Source organism: Chrysemys picta, chromosome 6 (assembly GCF_011386835.1).
Source record: "Chrysemys picta bellii isolate R12L10 chromosome 6, ASM1138683v2, whole genome shotgun sequence".
NCBI classification, from domain to species: Eukaryota; Metazoa; Chordata; order Testudines; family Emydidae; genus Chrysemys; species Chrysemys picta.
The window spans coordinates 41,370,015-41,387,160 of record NC_088796.1 but is presented as its reverse complement, the minus strand read 5'-3'; the positions used below and the strand labels follow the sequence as shown (position 1 = coordinate 41,387,160).

Below are 17,146 nucleotides of genomic sequence, written 5' to 3'. Positions count from 1 at the left end.
GTCTTGTATCACTCAGATAAAGACAGAAAATAAAAAGCCACGGAAAAGGATTTTCCCCTTCAAACTCTTTAATTAAAAATAAAATTAACAACTGAAATTATGTATCTTTATATAATAACAAATCTAAGTAAGTATGGGTGTGGAGTGGTGCCTATACCAAATAATATCAAATGGATAAAAAGCCAGACCATGTACATATGTTGTTTAATTTAAAAGAAGTGATTGTTTCCCTATGGCCTTGCAAACTGATCACAGTTCTGTGTTGCTTTTAGTGATTTGCTCTATTATGAGGTTTATTCAGAACAGGTTAAGCCATATAGATTCTTGTTGTCCTGCCGGATTCATCCATGTTCTTAGGGCTGCCATTTTAGATAGCGTCAACAATAGTAATAGAGCTTTTATAACAGTTTCACAAAATGTTAACGTCATTAACACCAAGGATACACAACTGTGGGATTTGAGAAATAACAATTTCCAACGTGTTATTCAGTGTGTATTGCCTAAAAGGCTTATATTAGTTGTCAGGACCATATTACAAGAAAATAGGAGGTTTCTTGTAATTTTCATTTATTACGACTGCTGTGCTTTTTTTGTATATTCTGTCATCAAAGCCTGATGAAATAAAACTTCTATAGATGATACAGGTTGGGAAAGATAGTATGTTTTTATAGCTTTCAAACAGTGCTTTTGACTCATTTCTGTATTTAAATATTTATTCAAAGGGCAATGGTGCCTATGAAGTTGCATTGAGTTAGGTTCATTAGTATTTTACAGGTTGCTGGTATAAACCCTTTAACAGGTCTTGGTATCAACTTTTCAATAGGATGCAGTTACTATAGATGTTTGTGAGGACTGAAGTATAAAACTATAGCTTCTGCCCTGCAGATAGTGCAGTCAATGCTTATATGAAATGCATCTTTATTGTTGGGTATGCGAAACCCGCTATTTATGTGCTTTTATGGCAATAGCTTTTTAGGCCAAAACTTGTCCATATTTGGAATGTCGAATCAATTTGTCCTTGTGAAAAGCCTGGGTCTCTCATTATTGACTGTACCCATTAAGTTTTATATTGCATTCAGAAATTGTATTTCTGATGTTGTGCCAGATCTTGGCTGTAACTTGTTTATGGGGATTGTCCATATAACTAATCACTCTTAACAAATAAAGGGGTTAGAAAGATAACAAGGGGCCAAATTTTTCAGCTCCCAGTCGAGTGCATCCTCCAAAATTTAGAGGGTAGACTACTGCTTTTTCATGCACTCCACTTGAATATCTATAAGGAATAGTATCAGAGGGGTAGCCGTGTTAGTCTGTATCTACAAAAACAATAAGGAGTCCGGTGGCACCTTAAAGACTAACCGATATATTTGGGCATAAGCTTTTGTGAGTAAAAAACCCACTTCTTCAGATGCATGGAGTGAAAATTACAGATACACTTATAAATATATATTGGTACATGAAGAGAAGGGAGTTACCTAACAAGTGGAGAACCAATGTTGAAAGCCAATTCGGTCAGGGTGGATGTGGTCCACTCCCAATAATTGATGAGGAGGTGTCAATGTAATCAGATTATGATCACTGATACCTCAGCAATGAGCTCTTCTGTTAAGAAAATTATCATATATAATTTTTAGAAAATAATGAAGTTTTATTACTGGCTGCTCAAGAGTGCCAGTGTATGTCTCCCAAATTGAAGTCCCCCATAGCAGAGTTTTTCTTTACACACAAGAGAGCTAGCATCAACGCTATTCATAGAGAATATGTTGTCGTCACAAGATGATGTCCAAGTGGAATCATTTAAACATTTTGATGTATAATCTCAGGCTCTTTAGCGCTATCTTTTGCAGTTGATTTAAAAGACAATGATCTCTATATACCCATATGTGTACACACACACACACAGCTAAATTGTATACTTTTCTTAGAACACTCAAACATGATCAGTAAACCGACTGAGGTACTGGGTTTGTATAGTTGTCCACACCTCCTATTCCTTCCTGCTGTCTCCACCCTAACATTCATCTTGACCTTTCCACAACCCTCACAAAAACACCCCCGTCCAACTTCCTCCTCTCAGCTGTTGGTTCCCTCCTTCTCACTTTAACCTCTTTTGCCACTGACATCTAGTCAGTCTCTAACCCCTCCCAGTAGTTGGTTTACTCCCAAACATTCCAGACATCTAACTCCCACCCACCACATCCTAGGCTGCCAGCTCCCTCTCTGTTCTCACCATTCCCCATGCAACCCACTCAGCTTCTGGAAAGCCCCTTTAACACTCCCCACTTGACTTACCTCTCAGCCCTTATATCACAGTTCCCTAAAAAGTACTTAGTGTTCTAAGGCTGAAAGCTGGAGACATTGACCCTGTGACTCATTTTTCATTGCAATAACTGCTCTTATAAATGATCATAGTCATGGTAATTGTTTTTTGTCTAACCGACATTGGTACAATAGATTTTAATAGAATTGTGCAAGAAACAAGATTGGTGATTGGCTAACCCTATTTACTGATTAAAATTAACAATCTGGTTTATGTCACAAAGTGTGTTATATTTTCCAGTGGCATTGTTTTAAACATGTTCATTTATATGAGGCTAATGGCAAATTAAAGTGGATCCTTTGAGGGAATGAGAGGAAGCTAGAAATATGATGAATCTAGGCTCCACTTAATTTGCCTCTGCATGATGCCATAACATTTTCATTTTACTGGGCAGACAGCCCCCTTCATCATATGGGATGAAATAGCTTTCCCCACAAAGAAAGGGAGGGGGGAAAGGAACTGCCAAGAGGAGATGCAGAAAGAGGAAAGATTCCAATCTCGCTCCCAAAAACTGGAGAGGGGGAGGGATAGAAACATATGTGGTGCTGACAGATTTTAGCAGGGAGTTATGTGGCTAAAACACTGTGCACCACTTTGGCAGTGTACCTTTTAGAGTATGTCTATGCTTTGAGCTGGGAGTGTTATTCCCAGCTCCATGAGAATATGCACATTAACTCTGAGGAAGCTAATACACTAAAAATACACTGTAGCCATTGTGATGCAAGGGGCTGATGGGGCTCACGAGATGCAGGAACATCCTGAGGGAGCCTAACCCCTCCTGCTGCTTACACTGTTACAACTACACTTGTATTTTCAGTATGATCACAGCCTGTCTGGGTATGTCTGCTCAAGTTGCGAATTACAGACCCAGCTCGAAGTGTAGACATACCCTTCACTCTTCATACATCTTTCTGTTATTCCACTCCTGGATTTCTCTTTAATACTGAACTATATTGTTCCAAATTGTGAGGTGGTTTTTTTAATAGGGGCAAATTGTCTCCCCTTAGACATAAAACTATTTTTTACTTGTAGGCTTAACAGATATATTGAAAGTTGACAATATCCAATGTGCCTTTTTAGAATGAAGGAATATATTGTTAGTTATAGCTCCAATTCCATTTATTAACCACACAACCACATTCAAGATCATTAAAGCAGTAGGCATTTTACCTGCACCCAGACAAATGATTCAAAAGAGAACTGGCTTGCAAAATTAATCATTTTTTTCCCTGCTGCTGAGCTACACAGAGTTGTACTGAGATGCTGGGAACTGGGCAGGACAGGGAGAGGAGTGCCAATGGGTAACAAACGTAACATCACAAATTCCAACTGCTCATTTGAAAGTTTGTTTTTTTAATTGAGAAATCATTGAGTACATATATAACTTGTGATGATACAAACATCAGTATATATAAAAACTTAGTAAACAGTAAAATCATTTAAGAAAATTACATTCACATTACATAATGACTACACAATAGGAAGCTTTATTTTATAAAACAAATTGTGACAACAACAGCAGTGTGATATACCCAAGTGACAGAGCCATTTTTCCTGTCACACACTATAAAAGTGGATTGTGGGTCTCAACTATCTCTCTTTATTGGAAGGTTGATGCACTGATTATGAAGATGGACATTTTAAAATCTTCAGTTACAATGTCAGAAATTCCTTTCTTGAGGCAGTTACTGTAGTTCCTTCCTATGAAGGGGCAGAAGGTTCAGTTTGCATCAGTGATCTGTGTCCCTCCGTTTAACATCTTGGCCCGCAGATCACTTACAGGTCCTTCCTATTCTGTGATCCCTTACCCCTTTATCCTGCATGTTCTCCTATGAGGTGTGATCACATTTTTCTGAGGTGTGCTATGGTCCTACAATTGCTACAATGAAGCTGTATCAGGCACTGATGTTAAATAGTATTAAGGGATATAGATTGTTACAGAAGAATATGATGCAGTGTCATTAGCTTTGGAATAATCTTTTAAGAGTATCATGAGAGCATGGAAAAAGTATTGGGATAGGAAATGAAGGTTAAATGGTATACAGGTAGGAACAGCATGCAGCCCTGATGCTAGAGACAAAAGATAAGAAGGGCAGGAGACATACTGTAGTAGACAGACAAATAGATCTTTCTTTTACTTGTCTAAAAAGAACTAGCAGCCATATCATTTCCTATTGGAAAACCAGCCATTTGCAGCAAGATAGCAGGACACCAGTGTTTTTTCTGGTAGCACCATACTCAGTGGAAGCACCAGTCCTTATAATAATTGCCAGATTATGGTAGAAAAGGCGGCAATATTTTCATCGTTTTATCGTTTGACTCTCATTTTAGAACCCTGGGTTGTGAAGCCAAACAAATGTTCTGAGGCAGCTGAAACCTCTGTCTTTTTGGCACATGCCAGAAATGAGTACTCAGTGAGAATGATATGAAAAATTTTTCTAAAAGAGGTATTATACCACTTTGTTGATAAAGTACAAATTCAGCAGGTAGCTGTGTATTATAAACTTAGGATACAATGAGGGCCAACATTTTAAAACATGGGTGTTTAGAGGTGGTATCTAAATAAGTGTCCTGATTTTCAGATATTCTGAAATGAGGTCAGTGGGATTTGCAGGTTCCTAACACCTCTGAAATCAGACCACTTTTATCAGGTGCCTAACTTTTGACATGCAAGTTTGTATATTAAAAAGTAACAGCAAAAAAATGTTTAAGTACATCAGAAGCAGGAAGCCTACTAAACAATCAGTGGAGCCACTGGACAATGAAGGTGCTAAAGGAGCACTCAAGGAAAACAAGGCCATTGCAGAGAAACTAAATTAATTCTTTGCGTCAGTCTTCACTGCAGAGGGTGTGAGGGGGATTCCCACACCTGAGCCATTCTTTTTAGGTGACAAATCTGAGAAACTGCCCCAGACAGAGATGTAATTAGAGGAAGTTTTGGAACAAACTGAAAAATTAAACAGTAATAAGTCTCCAGGATCTGATGGTATTCACCAAAGAGTTCTGAAGGAACTCAAACATGAAATTGCACAGCTACTAACTGTGGTATGTAACTTACCACTTAAATCAGCTTCTATACCAGATGACTGGAGGTTAGCTAATGTGACATCATTTAAAAAAGACTCCAGTGGCAATCCCAGCAATTACAGATTGATAAACCTAACTTCAGTACCTGGCAAACTGGTTGAAACTATAGTAATGAGCAGAATTATCAAACACATAGATGAACATGATTTGTTAGGGAAGAGTCAACGTGACTTTTGTAAAGGGAAATCGTTCCTCACCAATCTATTAGAATTCTTTGAGGGGGTCAACAAACATGTTGACAAGAGGGATCCAGTGGATATGGTGTACTTCACTTTCAGAAAGCATTTGACAAGATACCTCACCAAAGGCTCTTAAGCAAAGTAAGCAATCATGGGATAACAGAGAAGGTCCTCTCATAGATCAGTAACTGGTTAAAAGATAGGAAACAAAGGGGAGGAATAAATGGTCAATTTTTAGAATGGAGAGAGTTACATAGTGGTGTCCCCCAAGGATCTGTACCGGGACCAGTGCTGTTCAACATATTCATCAATGATCTGGAAAAAGGGGTAAACAGTAAGGTGGCAAAATTTGCAGATGATATAAAGTACTCAAGATAGTTAAATCCAAAGCAGACTGCGAAGAGTTACAAAGGGATCTCACAAAACTGGGGGACTGGGCAACAAAATGGCAGATGAAATTCAATATTGATAAATGCAAAGTAATGCACATTGGAAAACATAATCCCAACAATACATACAAAATGATGGGGTCTAACTTAGCTGTTTCCACTCAAGACAGAGATCTTGGGAGTCATTGTGGATAGTTCTCGGACAATATCCGCTTAATGTGCAATGTTATTCAAAAAAGCTAACAGAATGCTAGGAAACATTCGGAAAGGGATAGAAATAAAACAAAATATAATGCCTCCATATAAATCCATTGTACGACCACATCCTGAATACTGCATGCAGATCTGGTTGTTCTCTCTCAAAAATGATGTATTGGAATTGGAAAAGGTAGAGAGAAGGGCAACAGAAATGATTAGGGGTATGGAACAGCTTCTATCTGAGGAGAGATTAAAAAGACTGGGACTTTTCAGCTTGGAAAAGAGACGACTAAGAGGGCGTATGACAGAGGTCTATAAAATCTTGATTGGTTTGGAGAAAATGAATAAGGAAGTGTTATTTACTCCTTCACATAACACAAGAACTAGGGGTCACCCAATGAAATTAATAGGCATCAGATTTAAAACAAACAAAAGGAAGTATTTATTCACAGAACACTCAGACAACACGTGGAACTCTTTGCCAGGGGATGTTGTAAAGGCCAAAATTGTAACAGGGTTCAAAAAAGAACTAGATAAGTTCATGGAAGATAGGTCCATCAATGGCTGTTAGCCAGGATAAGCAGGGATACAACACCATGCTCTGCGTGTCCCTAGCCTCTGTTTGCCAAAAGCTGGGAGTGGAAAACTGGAAATTAAGGGTGATGCCTATATATAGTCCAAGAATGAGTGCCTCTGCGCCTATGGTTTTATTTGGGTAATTGCATAAGTAGTTATTTTCTATTGGAGGAAACTGCAATGCAATCCACTGCATGAACTTACAGTCACGCTCTCCATCAACATGTAAAATAATTAAGTTATGTGACTTTTCTTGGAACATCTCCTGGTTGCCACCTTGGAAAGAATTACTAATAAGATTCAGGGCACATGGATACCATTCTTGGATTGATTTTCACGATCTATTAAAATTTACCTCAGACATAAATTGTTTTTTTTCTACATATCATGAAAGACTTCACAGAACAATTGAAATTATTATAATTGTACAAGTATTGCTTTCTAGTCTAGTCTAGGATGGTGACCTAGAATAAAGCTTTATATCAACAAAAATAGAAGATAATGATAGAACTGCAAGGATCTTAGCTTCTTTACCTGTTTCACCCAACCCAGGAGACACAACTGAAATTAGGAAAGAAGTTCTTAAATTACATGGTACATGATGATAGTTTAACATAAAAATAAAAGATGAAGGTTTCATCAATGCAAATCTCTCATCCAATAACACCCTCAGGAGCAAAACACCTCTCCCAAGTCTGATTCTTGGATCGTCTGCCTGGAAGCAAGATAAACCCAAATCATAGTAAAGAGCGTTTAATTTAGACAGTAGATGTTAGTGAGCTATCAGTACAATAAAAGAAACTGTAGAATAAAAATTAATCAATTATTTAATTTTGGGGAATGTATTTTCTCATTTTTAAATTAATTCATAAAGAATAATTCAACCATGTCTCTTTTAAGAGAGATACAAGTCAGTATTTTTCCTAGATTAATTTGTAGAATTTCATAACAATTCACAAATAAAATCACTATACAAATTTCATCACAGTATCTTAGAATGTGTTTGTACAATGTGTTAAGTTTTGTAGCCCTGTGAGACTTCAAATCAAATTGTTTATTTATACAATAATAATTTAAAAAAAAATCTAAAAGTTACTGGTTTTCCCTTGTGTGATACATTGTCTAAGAAAGGCATGAAATACACTGAGATTTCAAGATGCCCACCTTGCTGATGTACCATTCCAAAGGATCAGTTGCTTCATTGAATATTCAATCCCTTACTCAATAGGAAAGCTTTCTGGTTTGGTTTACACTGTAAGAAATTTTGGAGTATATCCATCCCATCCAAAGATCCTCCAGGTTTCAGGATAAGGTTTCTGTATTTCATTCCAGCCTGACAGAAAAAGTAAATCAGAATGTTAATGTTTATGCAATTCTCTAAATCAGTAACAAATAAAGGAAAGACAGCTTGCTGATCATGGTAGGAGCTGCCTCTCTTCTCAGTCTCCCTTAATACTAAGGGCCAAAGTCTGAGGTGTATCCTAGAGACAACCAGGGCTATGTGGCCAGAGTGGGCTCAAGTCTGCGGGGGCCTCCATCAATTCCTGAAGAAGAAACATCTCTCATGTTGTCTTATAACATTTATGTAGTCACAATCCTTCCATTTGCCTATGGTATGTAAGATGTTCTCCAAGAGGCAGCATGCATACAGTGCTTTGCCAAAATCCAGGGTGGATGGGTTATCTCAGAAGACTGCCAGACACGCCAAGGGGACCTTAAGTCCACACTCCCCTAATTCAAAATCCTTGGCTATCAGCTCCTAACAGAAGGAATCCCTATCTGCAGTATTGGGGGATAATAAGGATCTAAATTATCCTAAATCATTATCAGAACACAAACTCATAGACCTTAACATTAATTTTAAATGTATTAGGTAACAAAAACTTATTCCCTGCCGAAACCCAAGTTCAGGGGGCTTTTCCACAAGAGTCTGTTGCCTAAAGCACATGGATTTGTTACAGCACCGACAACATCACAAGTAATGTTAAGAGTATTGTTATTTTAACCAATAGTTGAAATATGATGCTAGAACAACAAGTAAGAACTTCTCTTTCTAATTTTAAAAACCATTTAAATTATTTTAGATTTATTCATATGGAATTAGTAATTTAATGAAAATATCACACTGTACTGAGCTGACAGGTTTTATGTTTTCAGGTACCTTGTTTCCATTATAGTACCTATTATGCCATCTCATAGAAGTGTTAGGTGTGAGAGGAATTTTTGTTTGGATGCAACAACAGCCAAGCACCAACACTGCTTCTGTTTAAGTGGACACCTTTAACAGAATTAGCCAGTAACTCCTGAAGCAATAATTAGTTATCAGAACTACCCGAGCAAGAAAGGAGACGGGAATGTTAAAACATCTGAAGTCATCTTCAGTACTAGTTCCCATTCATAGTTAGTTAATGAATCTTCTTATAGCATTTTGGGCCCCTGAGATATGAATGCCAATGGGAAGATGTTTCTTTGCATGCGGAATTCCTAGATCTATTTGGCTTCCTGACTGAAGAAGAATTAGGATAAGGTGCTTCCTTGTTTGTCATAAATAATACATCACTAATAGGTTGTCTGTTGATAAGACTAGACAACTTCTTGATAGCTGTGCTGATGGACTAAGTGAAGGTTCTGTTGATTGGTTAAATTCTAAGATTTGATGAGCATCTTTTTGGAAACTCTACAGGCCTCTATGCTGTTGTTTCATCCCTTAGCTTCATTTCCCATCACATGGTCTCTAACACATCGAAAAACCTGGCTATAGCAGTTGGACTACTATGGTTAATACTGCTGTTTCTTTACCATCTTTAAAGCCCATTCTCTGAGAAAAGCTTCAGTAAATGGTCTTTCCACCGGTATTCCAAGATAGGTTGGAGCAGCAGGAGAAAAAATTATTTCCAAACCTCTCATGGTTTGACTCAGAGCAGCCATGTCTGCCCTTAATTGTGGATTTAGGCCTATGATACGCCTGGAAGCTCCTGTATGGCTTTCCCCCATGCAGCAGAACCATAGTAATTCTGCTGTGTTTTGAGCTTTCTATTCCAATGGAGGGAAAAGAAGGGAAGAATTTGCTCCTGAATCTTTAACATCTCTCTTTAAAAACTCTGGGAAGTGTATTGAGGCTACCCTGACTTACCAAGTGCACTGTCTGAATAACTTATTGAAGAGCGAACATACTGAAAGTGCTGCTTATATTTTACTGCTTGAGTTAGTCTCTGGAGGTCTAATGCAGAATCGAGCCTGTGTTCTTTGGAGAGTAAAGAGTAATTTGGAAAAAAAATAATCTGTGGTATCAGTGGAACAAATCTTTCACTACATCATACAGGTAATCACATCTCCCAGTTCTTGAGAGAGTAGAGATTCCTCAATAAAATCTGTAGGGATTGAGGAGTCTGACAATAATAAAGCTACAGAGTTAAGAAGAGTATGAGTGATCATTAAAAATACAGTTTCTAACGCTCAAGTGGTTAATGTGATAGCTGTTTATGCAGGAAGAGAAACCTCAGTTTCATTCTGACAGGAAGAGGTAAGCTGAGGTTCTAAAAACCCCAGTCTTGTGATATGCTAGTAACTGCCTTCCTTTCATGAATTTCTGAAATTGAAATTATTTGAGGTCTTATTTGAAATTGCTTCTGTAGTAAAAAACCTAAATTGGCCACCTGGGGGTGGCTGTTTTTGTTTGAAATAAGAAAAGATTTAATCTTACTAGAGTATCTGATATTTATTTATGGAGGGTTGTTGGTCCCATCAGGGAAACTCTATTATGCCTCTAAAGAATGCAACCAGAAAGGACAACAGGTTAAACAGATCTGATTTGGAGATGAGGTTACTTTAAGAAAAAAAAGCCTTCCCCAAGTAGCTCACACATAGTAGATCCTTCTTAAAAAGTTATATGAGCAGCTGAACAAAGATAAAAGGTCACAGACTGTAGTGAAATAACTATTTTTCTCCTCCTCTTCATAAAGAGAGTTTCCAGAAGGCTTTGGACTAAAGAAAGGCACCAAGAACCTATGTAGCTGAAGCACAGTGAATATCCATTTGGTAGTGGCATGATAATTGAAAAGATAAATTATTTTTAAGCCTCTCATATAAAGAGAAAAAAGTTCAGAAAAAAAACAAAACCCTAAATAAAACTCAGAATAAAAGGCACTTTAATGCGTAGGGAAAAACAGAAGTCACAGAGCAATTTGGGGAAATTTTGAATAGTCAAAACTCTAAGCCATCTTTCAGAGGCTCTCAGAAAATGGATTGTGCCTATGCAGAGAGAGAGCACACGGAACAGAAAAGGAAAGACCTAAGGGGCTAGATCCATAAATGGGACGTAGATTCAGCGTTGCAATACCTAACTATTAGGTGCCCCACGGTCTAGTGGAATCCACAGCACTGAATTAGGTGCCCAGGATCCCTAAACAATGCCTGGGGAGAATCAGGTGCCTACAAATGGGATTAACAAAAGCCAGCATGTTGAACAGGGAGCTAATTAAGGTACCCACCAGGAGAGGGGTGAAGCCTAAGCCCCACTCCTCAAAGGGAGTTAGGCACCTAACTCCAGGCCAGAGGCAGGTGCCTCTCTCCTCTCAGCATTCACAGCCACAAACCCTCTCATGTAGGGTTACCATATTTTGTGCCTCTCAAAGGAGGACACTCCACGGGGCCCCGGTCCCGCCCCCAGCCCCGCCCCTCCCCAACTCCGCCCCCTCCCAAAGTCTCCGCCCCCTCCCCTGCTTCCCGCGAACATTTGAGTCGCGGGAAGCCTGAAGCAGGTAAGGGGGAGTGTGGGGGGAGGAGGCGCGGCCCAGGCTGGCCCCGGCCCTGGGGTGCCGGCCCCGGGCCCGGCCGACCACCCCCGGCCCGCCCAGCACTGCGGTCCCCGGCCCGGCCCCCGGGCGAGCACCCCCGGCCCCCGGCACCGCACCGCCGGTCCCCAGCCTGGCCCCCGGCCCGGCCCCCGAGTCCCCGGCCCCGCCGGCACCCCCGAGCCCTCGGCCCCGCCGGCCCGGCCCCGGCAGAGCCCCCGAGCCCCCGGCCCGGCCCCGCCGGAGCCCCCGGCCCAGCCCCGCCGGCCCGGCCCCGGCAGAGCCCCCGAGCCCCCGGCCGAGCCCCCAAGCCCCCCGGCCGAGCCCCCGGCCCCGCTCCGCTGGCCCGTCCCGGCCCCCAAGCCCCCGGCCCGGCCCGGCCCCCAAGCCCCCGGCCCGGCCGGCCTGGCATGTCCCGATTTTCCCGGACATGTCCGGCTTTTTGGGCTTTCCCCCCGGACGGGGATTTGGAGCCCAAAAAGCCGGACATGTCCGGGAAAATCCGGACGTATGGTAACCCTACTCTCATGGAGTTAGGCACTGAAACCCTTTCTTGTAAAAAAGGGGATGGGGGGTAACACCCTTATAACTTTAGCTCAGTGGAACAGGGACTTGAATCTCCCACATCTCATGTTAGTGCCCTAACCACTGGGCTATAGAACCATTCTCACTCTCTCTCCCTCTCTCTCTCTCTGGCCTGCTGAATATTTATATGTAAAAAATGGAAGAGCTTCACCAGGAGAGATCGAGATCCACCTCAGAGCCCAGTGGGCAGAGGATTCACCTGAGAAGTGGAAGCCCTGGGTTCAAATCCCTGTCCCCATCAAGCAGAGGGGAAGGATTTGAATCTGGGCCTTCCACACCCTGGGTGAGTGCTCTAACTATTAGGTTAAAGGTTATATAAGGGAGGTTTGCACCACCACAACCATGTCCTCCTCCATTTTTTGTGAGGCTTAATCCAGTAGGCATGCTTGAAGTACACCTACCAGATCGGGCCCCACAGTGAGAGAGGCAGGGAATGATTAGTCTGAGGACCCACTGGGCCTTAGGCATGAGATGGGTGTATACACAGCGACAGAAATGTAGGCACCTAGGGTGCTTTAACAGTAGCAATTTAGGCACCTGCAGGATTAGGCAGCAGCTGAACAAGGATTCTGAGGATCTAAATTTTGAATTTAGGCATATAAATGGCAGTTGTCCACTTTGTGTATAACCCCTTTATGGATTTAGCCCAAGGTCACAGAGGAAGTCTGTGTCAGAACATTACATATAGGTCTCTCAAGTCCCAGGCTAGCACCTTAACCACTAGAACAGCCATCCTTCCTTCCTTTGTGCTGTGAAGAGAAGTGGTCAAGGCCTACAAAGGAGTAAAGTAGCAGCTCTAGAATGAACCAATAAATAAAGATTCCCTTTTGAGGGAATGTATTTTTTAACCTGCCAAAACCAAACAAAGAAACCAAAACACAAAATACTTCAACTGATCTGACAGAGTAGTAAGTTATACTGTGCTGCAAAAGGGGAGGCCCAGAATAGATTTAGATTTCCATACTCTGAATGGTAATTGCATAACAAAACACATAGGTGAGTTGCTATTAATGGAGAGAGGTCACTGGTGTCATACAACTTTTACAGCAGCAGAACATGCATAATCTTTTATCATGAGACAGTGTGCTCTCCCATACTGTACAGTGTAAAATAAAAGGGAAAGTGGAAATCATCTCCTAACAAACCATAGGAGTCATATCTTATACAAGTTTTAAATATTTAACTTTATAGCCAAGAATTGTGTAAAACACAAATGCCCTTAAAATACAGATTTTCTACTATGAAATTAAACCATTTATCAACTTTTTTATTGATATAGTGGATTTGATACAGACAATAAGAAAGGCCTAAAATGTTAAAACCTACTGATTTGCTAATTATAATAAATCTAGTTTTGGAGCTTGTACAATAGCTAATTCTGAAGTTTAAAAAATTCAGTAATGGTATATGCTAAAAAGCTAGTTCCTATCTTACCTTTGGATTCATTATTCCTTCTTTTTTAAAGCAGCTATAAAAAATATCCATGGAAAAAACTTCACTCCACAGATATCCATAGTATTGGCCATCATAGCCACCTGCCAAATGTCCAAAAGTAGCCGGCATGTTTGTCCCTTAAAAAGCAGATAAAAAATGGTTACTAACTTTTCCATAACTGTTGTTCTTTGAGATGTTGCTCATGTCGATTACATGATAGGTGTGCGCATGCTACAAGCACTGTTGCTGGAGATTTTTCCCTTAGTGGTATCCTCAGGCTGGCTCTAGTGCCCTCTGGAGCTGCATGCTCATGCGGCAGTATAAGGGGCGCAGCGCAGCCAGCCACGCACCCTCTTGGCTCCTTCTTACCGTTAACTCCGACAGAGGGGTAGGAAAGTAGGTTGTGGAATGGACATGAGCAACACATCTCAAAGAACAACAGTTATGGAAAAGTTAGTAACTGTTTTTTCTTTGATTGCTTGCTCATGTCCATTCCATGTTAGGTGACTAACAAGCAGACCATCAGGAACACCACTCTCCCGAAACTGGCATTGTCCCTGGCCTGTTGTTGTGATGGTGTAGCAAGATGCAAAAAGGTATGTACTGATGATCAGGTTGCGCCCCTATACAGATGTCCTGGATTGGGACCTATGCAAGGAACACTGATGCTAGCCACATCTGGAGGGACCTAAGGCACAGTCTTGTGTGTTGAACCATGTAAGTACATGCCGTCACGTGCCCCAGTAGCTTGAGGCAAACCTGACTTGTCGTAATTGGGTGGACCATGATATTGGATATCAGGTCCAACATAGTCCGGAATCAGGCCTTTGGTAGGAAGGCCCTGGCTTGGGTCAAGTTGAGCATCACTCCAATAAATTCTATACTCTGAGCCAGGACAAGAGTTGACTTCTGTTCGTTTAGCAGCAAGCCCAGTGTTCAGGAGGTGGCTTGGACCACGCTGATGCTCATCTGAACTTGAGTCTGTGACCAACCTTTGATCAGCCAGTTGTTGGAAATATGAGTAGACCTAGATGCCTCGCCATCTGAAGAAGGCTGATATTACCATCATACACTTTGTGAAAACCAGGGGCTGCCGATAGGCCGAAGGGAAGAGTGGTGAATTGGTAGTGGCACTGACCCACAACAAACCTGAGAAATCTTCTGTGGCCATGGAAGATAGAAATGTGAAAGTATGCGTCCTTTAAGTCAAGGGTAGCGTACCAGTCTCGGCTAAGGAGATCACGCAGAACATCAGTTTCTTGAGATATCTGAGTAGGCGAGACAGGTCCAGAACAGTCTGGAAGCCGCATTTGGAATTAGGAAATATCATGAGTAAAACCCCTTTCCTCCCTAGTCTTGCGGAACCTCCTCCACAGCCCCCATTCGTAGGAGAGATTACACCTCCTGGACAAGCAGTTGCTTGTGAGAAGGGTCCCTGAAGAGAGGTGGGAGGGAGGGGCGGATAAAATTGAAGGGTATAACTGACTGTCACTGTACTTAGAATTGAACAGTCCGATGTTATCTATGACCATGCTGGGCTGAAATGGGACAGACGGTCCAAAAATAAAAAGGGGAGATGGATCTGAAGCAGTGACTGGTAATAATGCCCTCAGGTGCACCTTCAAAAGGCCCTTGAGTACCTCTGAGACCCCAGCTGGGAGGTTGAGGTGGATAGAAGTGGTTGGCACCACTTAACCTCTCCCTTTTCTTTTGTAGGGCTCTTGTCTTGGAGGCACCAAGAAACGTGGAGGCTGCTGGGGCCTGAAGTGCTTCCTGGAAGCCAATGGAGCATAAAGGCCTAAAGAGTGTAGGGTGGCCCTTGAGTCCTTCCGGCTGTGAAGTCTTGAAGGGGAAGTCCTGGATGGACTGTTGGACATTGTGAGGAAGCCCCAAGAATTGGAGCCAAGAACACCACCTCATGGTGACAGCGGAGGCCTTTGTCCTGGCGGCCGAGTTGGCTGCATCCAGAGCCACCTGGAGAGAGGTCCTGGCCACATCTTACCCTCTTCCAAGAGGGCAGTGAACTCCTGCCTTGAATTTTGGGGCAGAGAGAGTTTTTAAATTTAGCCAGGGAGTACCATGGATTATAAATCGTATCTCTCCAGCAAAACTCGCTGGTTAGAGATACATAGTTGAAGGCTACCCTTTGAATAAACCTTTCTGAAAAAGTCCAGTTTTTTGGCATCCTTTTGTTTACGGGTAGTGCTCGACTGGCCCTGCCTGTCCCTCTTGTTTGCTCCAGACATAACCAGGCACCCTAGAGGAGGGTGCGAATACAAGTATTTGAATCCACTCGCTGGCACATAATACTTCTTCTCTGCCCTCTTTGAGATGAGGGGCAAAGGAGGAGGAGTTTGCCACAGGACCTTGACCGGTCCTATCACAGTCTCATTGATGGGTAAGGCCACCTTGGAGGGAGCTGCTTCAGCCAAGATATCAATAAGGCTGTGTGATGTCTCTTTAATGTCCTCAATTTCCAGACCCAGGTTTGCTGCTGCCCGCTTCAGGAGGTCCTGATGGAAATCATCATGCGGAAGGGTCCTGCAACAGCCTCGTCTGGAGAGGAGGAGGAGGCTTGCACCAGAGGAGGGGATCCCTCTTCTTCTTTAGCCTCAATGACGTCCACCAGAGTCATCTCCTGAACATTGTTACAAGGGTCAGTTGGGGGCCAGTGCCAGCAGCCCACCTCTCGGAAACCACCGAGTAGAAACTATGGGAGCGAGGACCCGGTGCTGGGAGGGAATCTCCCAGGGGTTCCAGTAAGGCCACTACATTCGTCAGTGACTTACTGGCCAGGTGCCAACAGGGGGACTGGTACCGAAGTCCAGTGGCACATAGGCTGAGTACCAGTGTTGAACCTTAGGTTGCACATACGGTTTCCCTTGGAACTAAGAAGAGGAATTCTCTCTTGGAGCAGTACCTGATTCTGCCACCATGTGGTGCCAAGGGTCCAGGGACCAGCAACGGACCATAGATGGTTGGGACGCTGGGATCAGGGTTGGCTTGCCACTAGAGGGTGCCAAGACGGAGCTCCTTGTTCCTTCCTGCTTCTGGATATCAGAGCTGGAAGGTGTCCCAATGGAGTTGAGGGGACCGGGAGAGAAAGTAGGTCCCTTGCCACTTGGAAAGCTTCTGGGATCAACAGAACAGTCAGACTGCTGGTGCCACAGTGGCTTCCAGGTGTCGTAGGAGGGTCCTGCACCAGAGTCAACATTCTAGGCAGAATCAACGGTGACATTGTGTGAGAGGAGTGGAAGAATGGCCTGGCATAGATCTCACTGTGCTGCCTTCCCCACACTTGTCTTTCTTGTGCACTGGCAATCGCCCTCTGTTGGTTGCTGCTTTTTGTACTTCTTCCTTGGCACCAGAGATAGTGAACAGTGCCAGGAAGAGCTTGGTGCTGGAGGAGCACTTCACACTGATGCCTAAGTGCTCGGCACTGAATCAGAGCGGTGCGGCTCTGAGGGTGGCTTCCATGAGGCTAGCTTTCAGCCTAATGTCTCTGTCCTTTTTAGTGCGGGGTCTGAAGTCCTAAAAGATCTGATACTCATCCACGTGAGTTTCCCCCAAGCACTTCAAGCAGCT

The 17,146-nt window shown here is 42.4% G+C and overlaps 1 protein-coding gene and 1 long non-coding RNA gene across 7 annotated transcripts in view; one reads left to right on the top strand and one right to left on the bottom strand.

Annotated features, from left to right (window-relative positions):
- LOC135972353 (uncharacterized) overlaps positions 1 to 15,413 on the top strand; it is a 35,888-nt gene extending 20,475 nt beyond the window's left edge. The window contains exons 2-3 of the long non-coding RNA XR_010588781.1: positions 14,193 to 14,278; positions 15,278 to 15,413. This is a non-coding gene — a long non-coding RNA (uncharacterized LOC135972353). The remainder of the gene's footprint in view (positions 1 to 14,192; positions 14,279 to 15,277) is intronic.
- The window catches only part of NLN (neurolysin), a 57,172-nt gene continuing 43,679 nt past the window's right edge, over positions 3,654 to 17,146 (bottom strand). For 3 of the 6 annotated variants that reach the window (XM_024107371.3, XM_042841737.2, XM_065550047.1), the window contains exons 12-13: positions 13,562 to 13,698; positions 3,654 to 8,082 (exon numbers count right to left, since the gene is read on the bottom strand). In XM_024107371.3, the coding sequence (XP_023963139.1) occupies positions 7,948 to 8,082; positions 13,562 to 13,698 (272 nt within the window). In that variant the 3' untranslated portion in view covers positions 3,654 to 7,947. The remainder of the gene's footprint in view (positions 8,083 to 13,561; positions 13,699 to 17,146) is intronic. The other 3 variants (XM_005300999.3, XM_065550046.1, XM_005301000.3) reach the window with 2 other exon arrangements.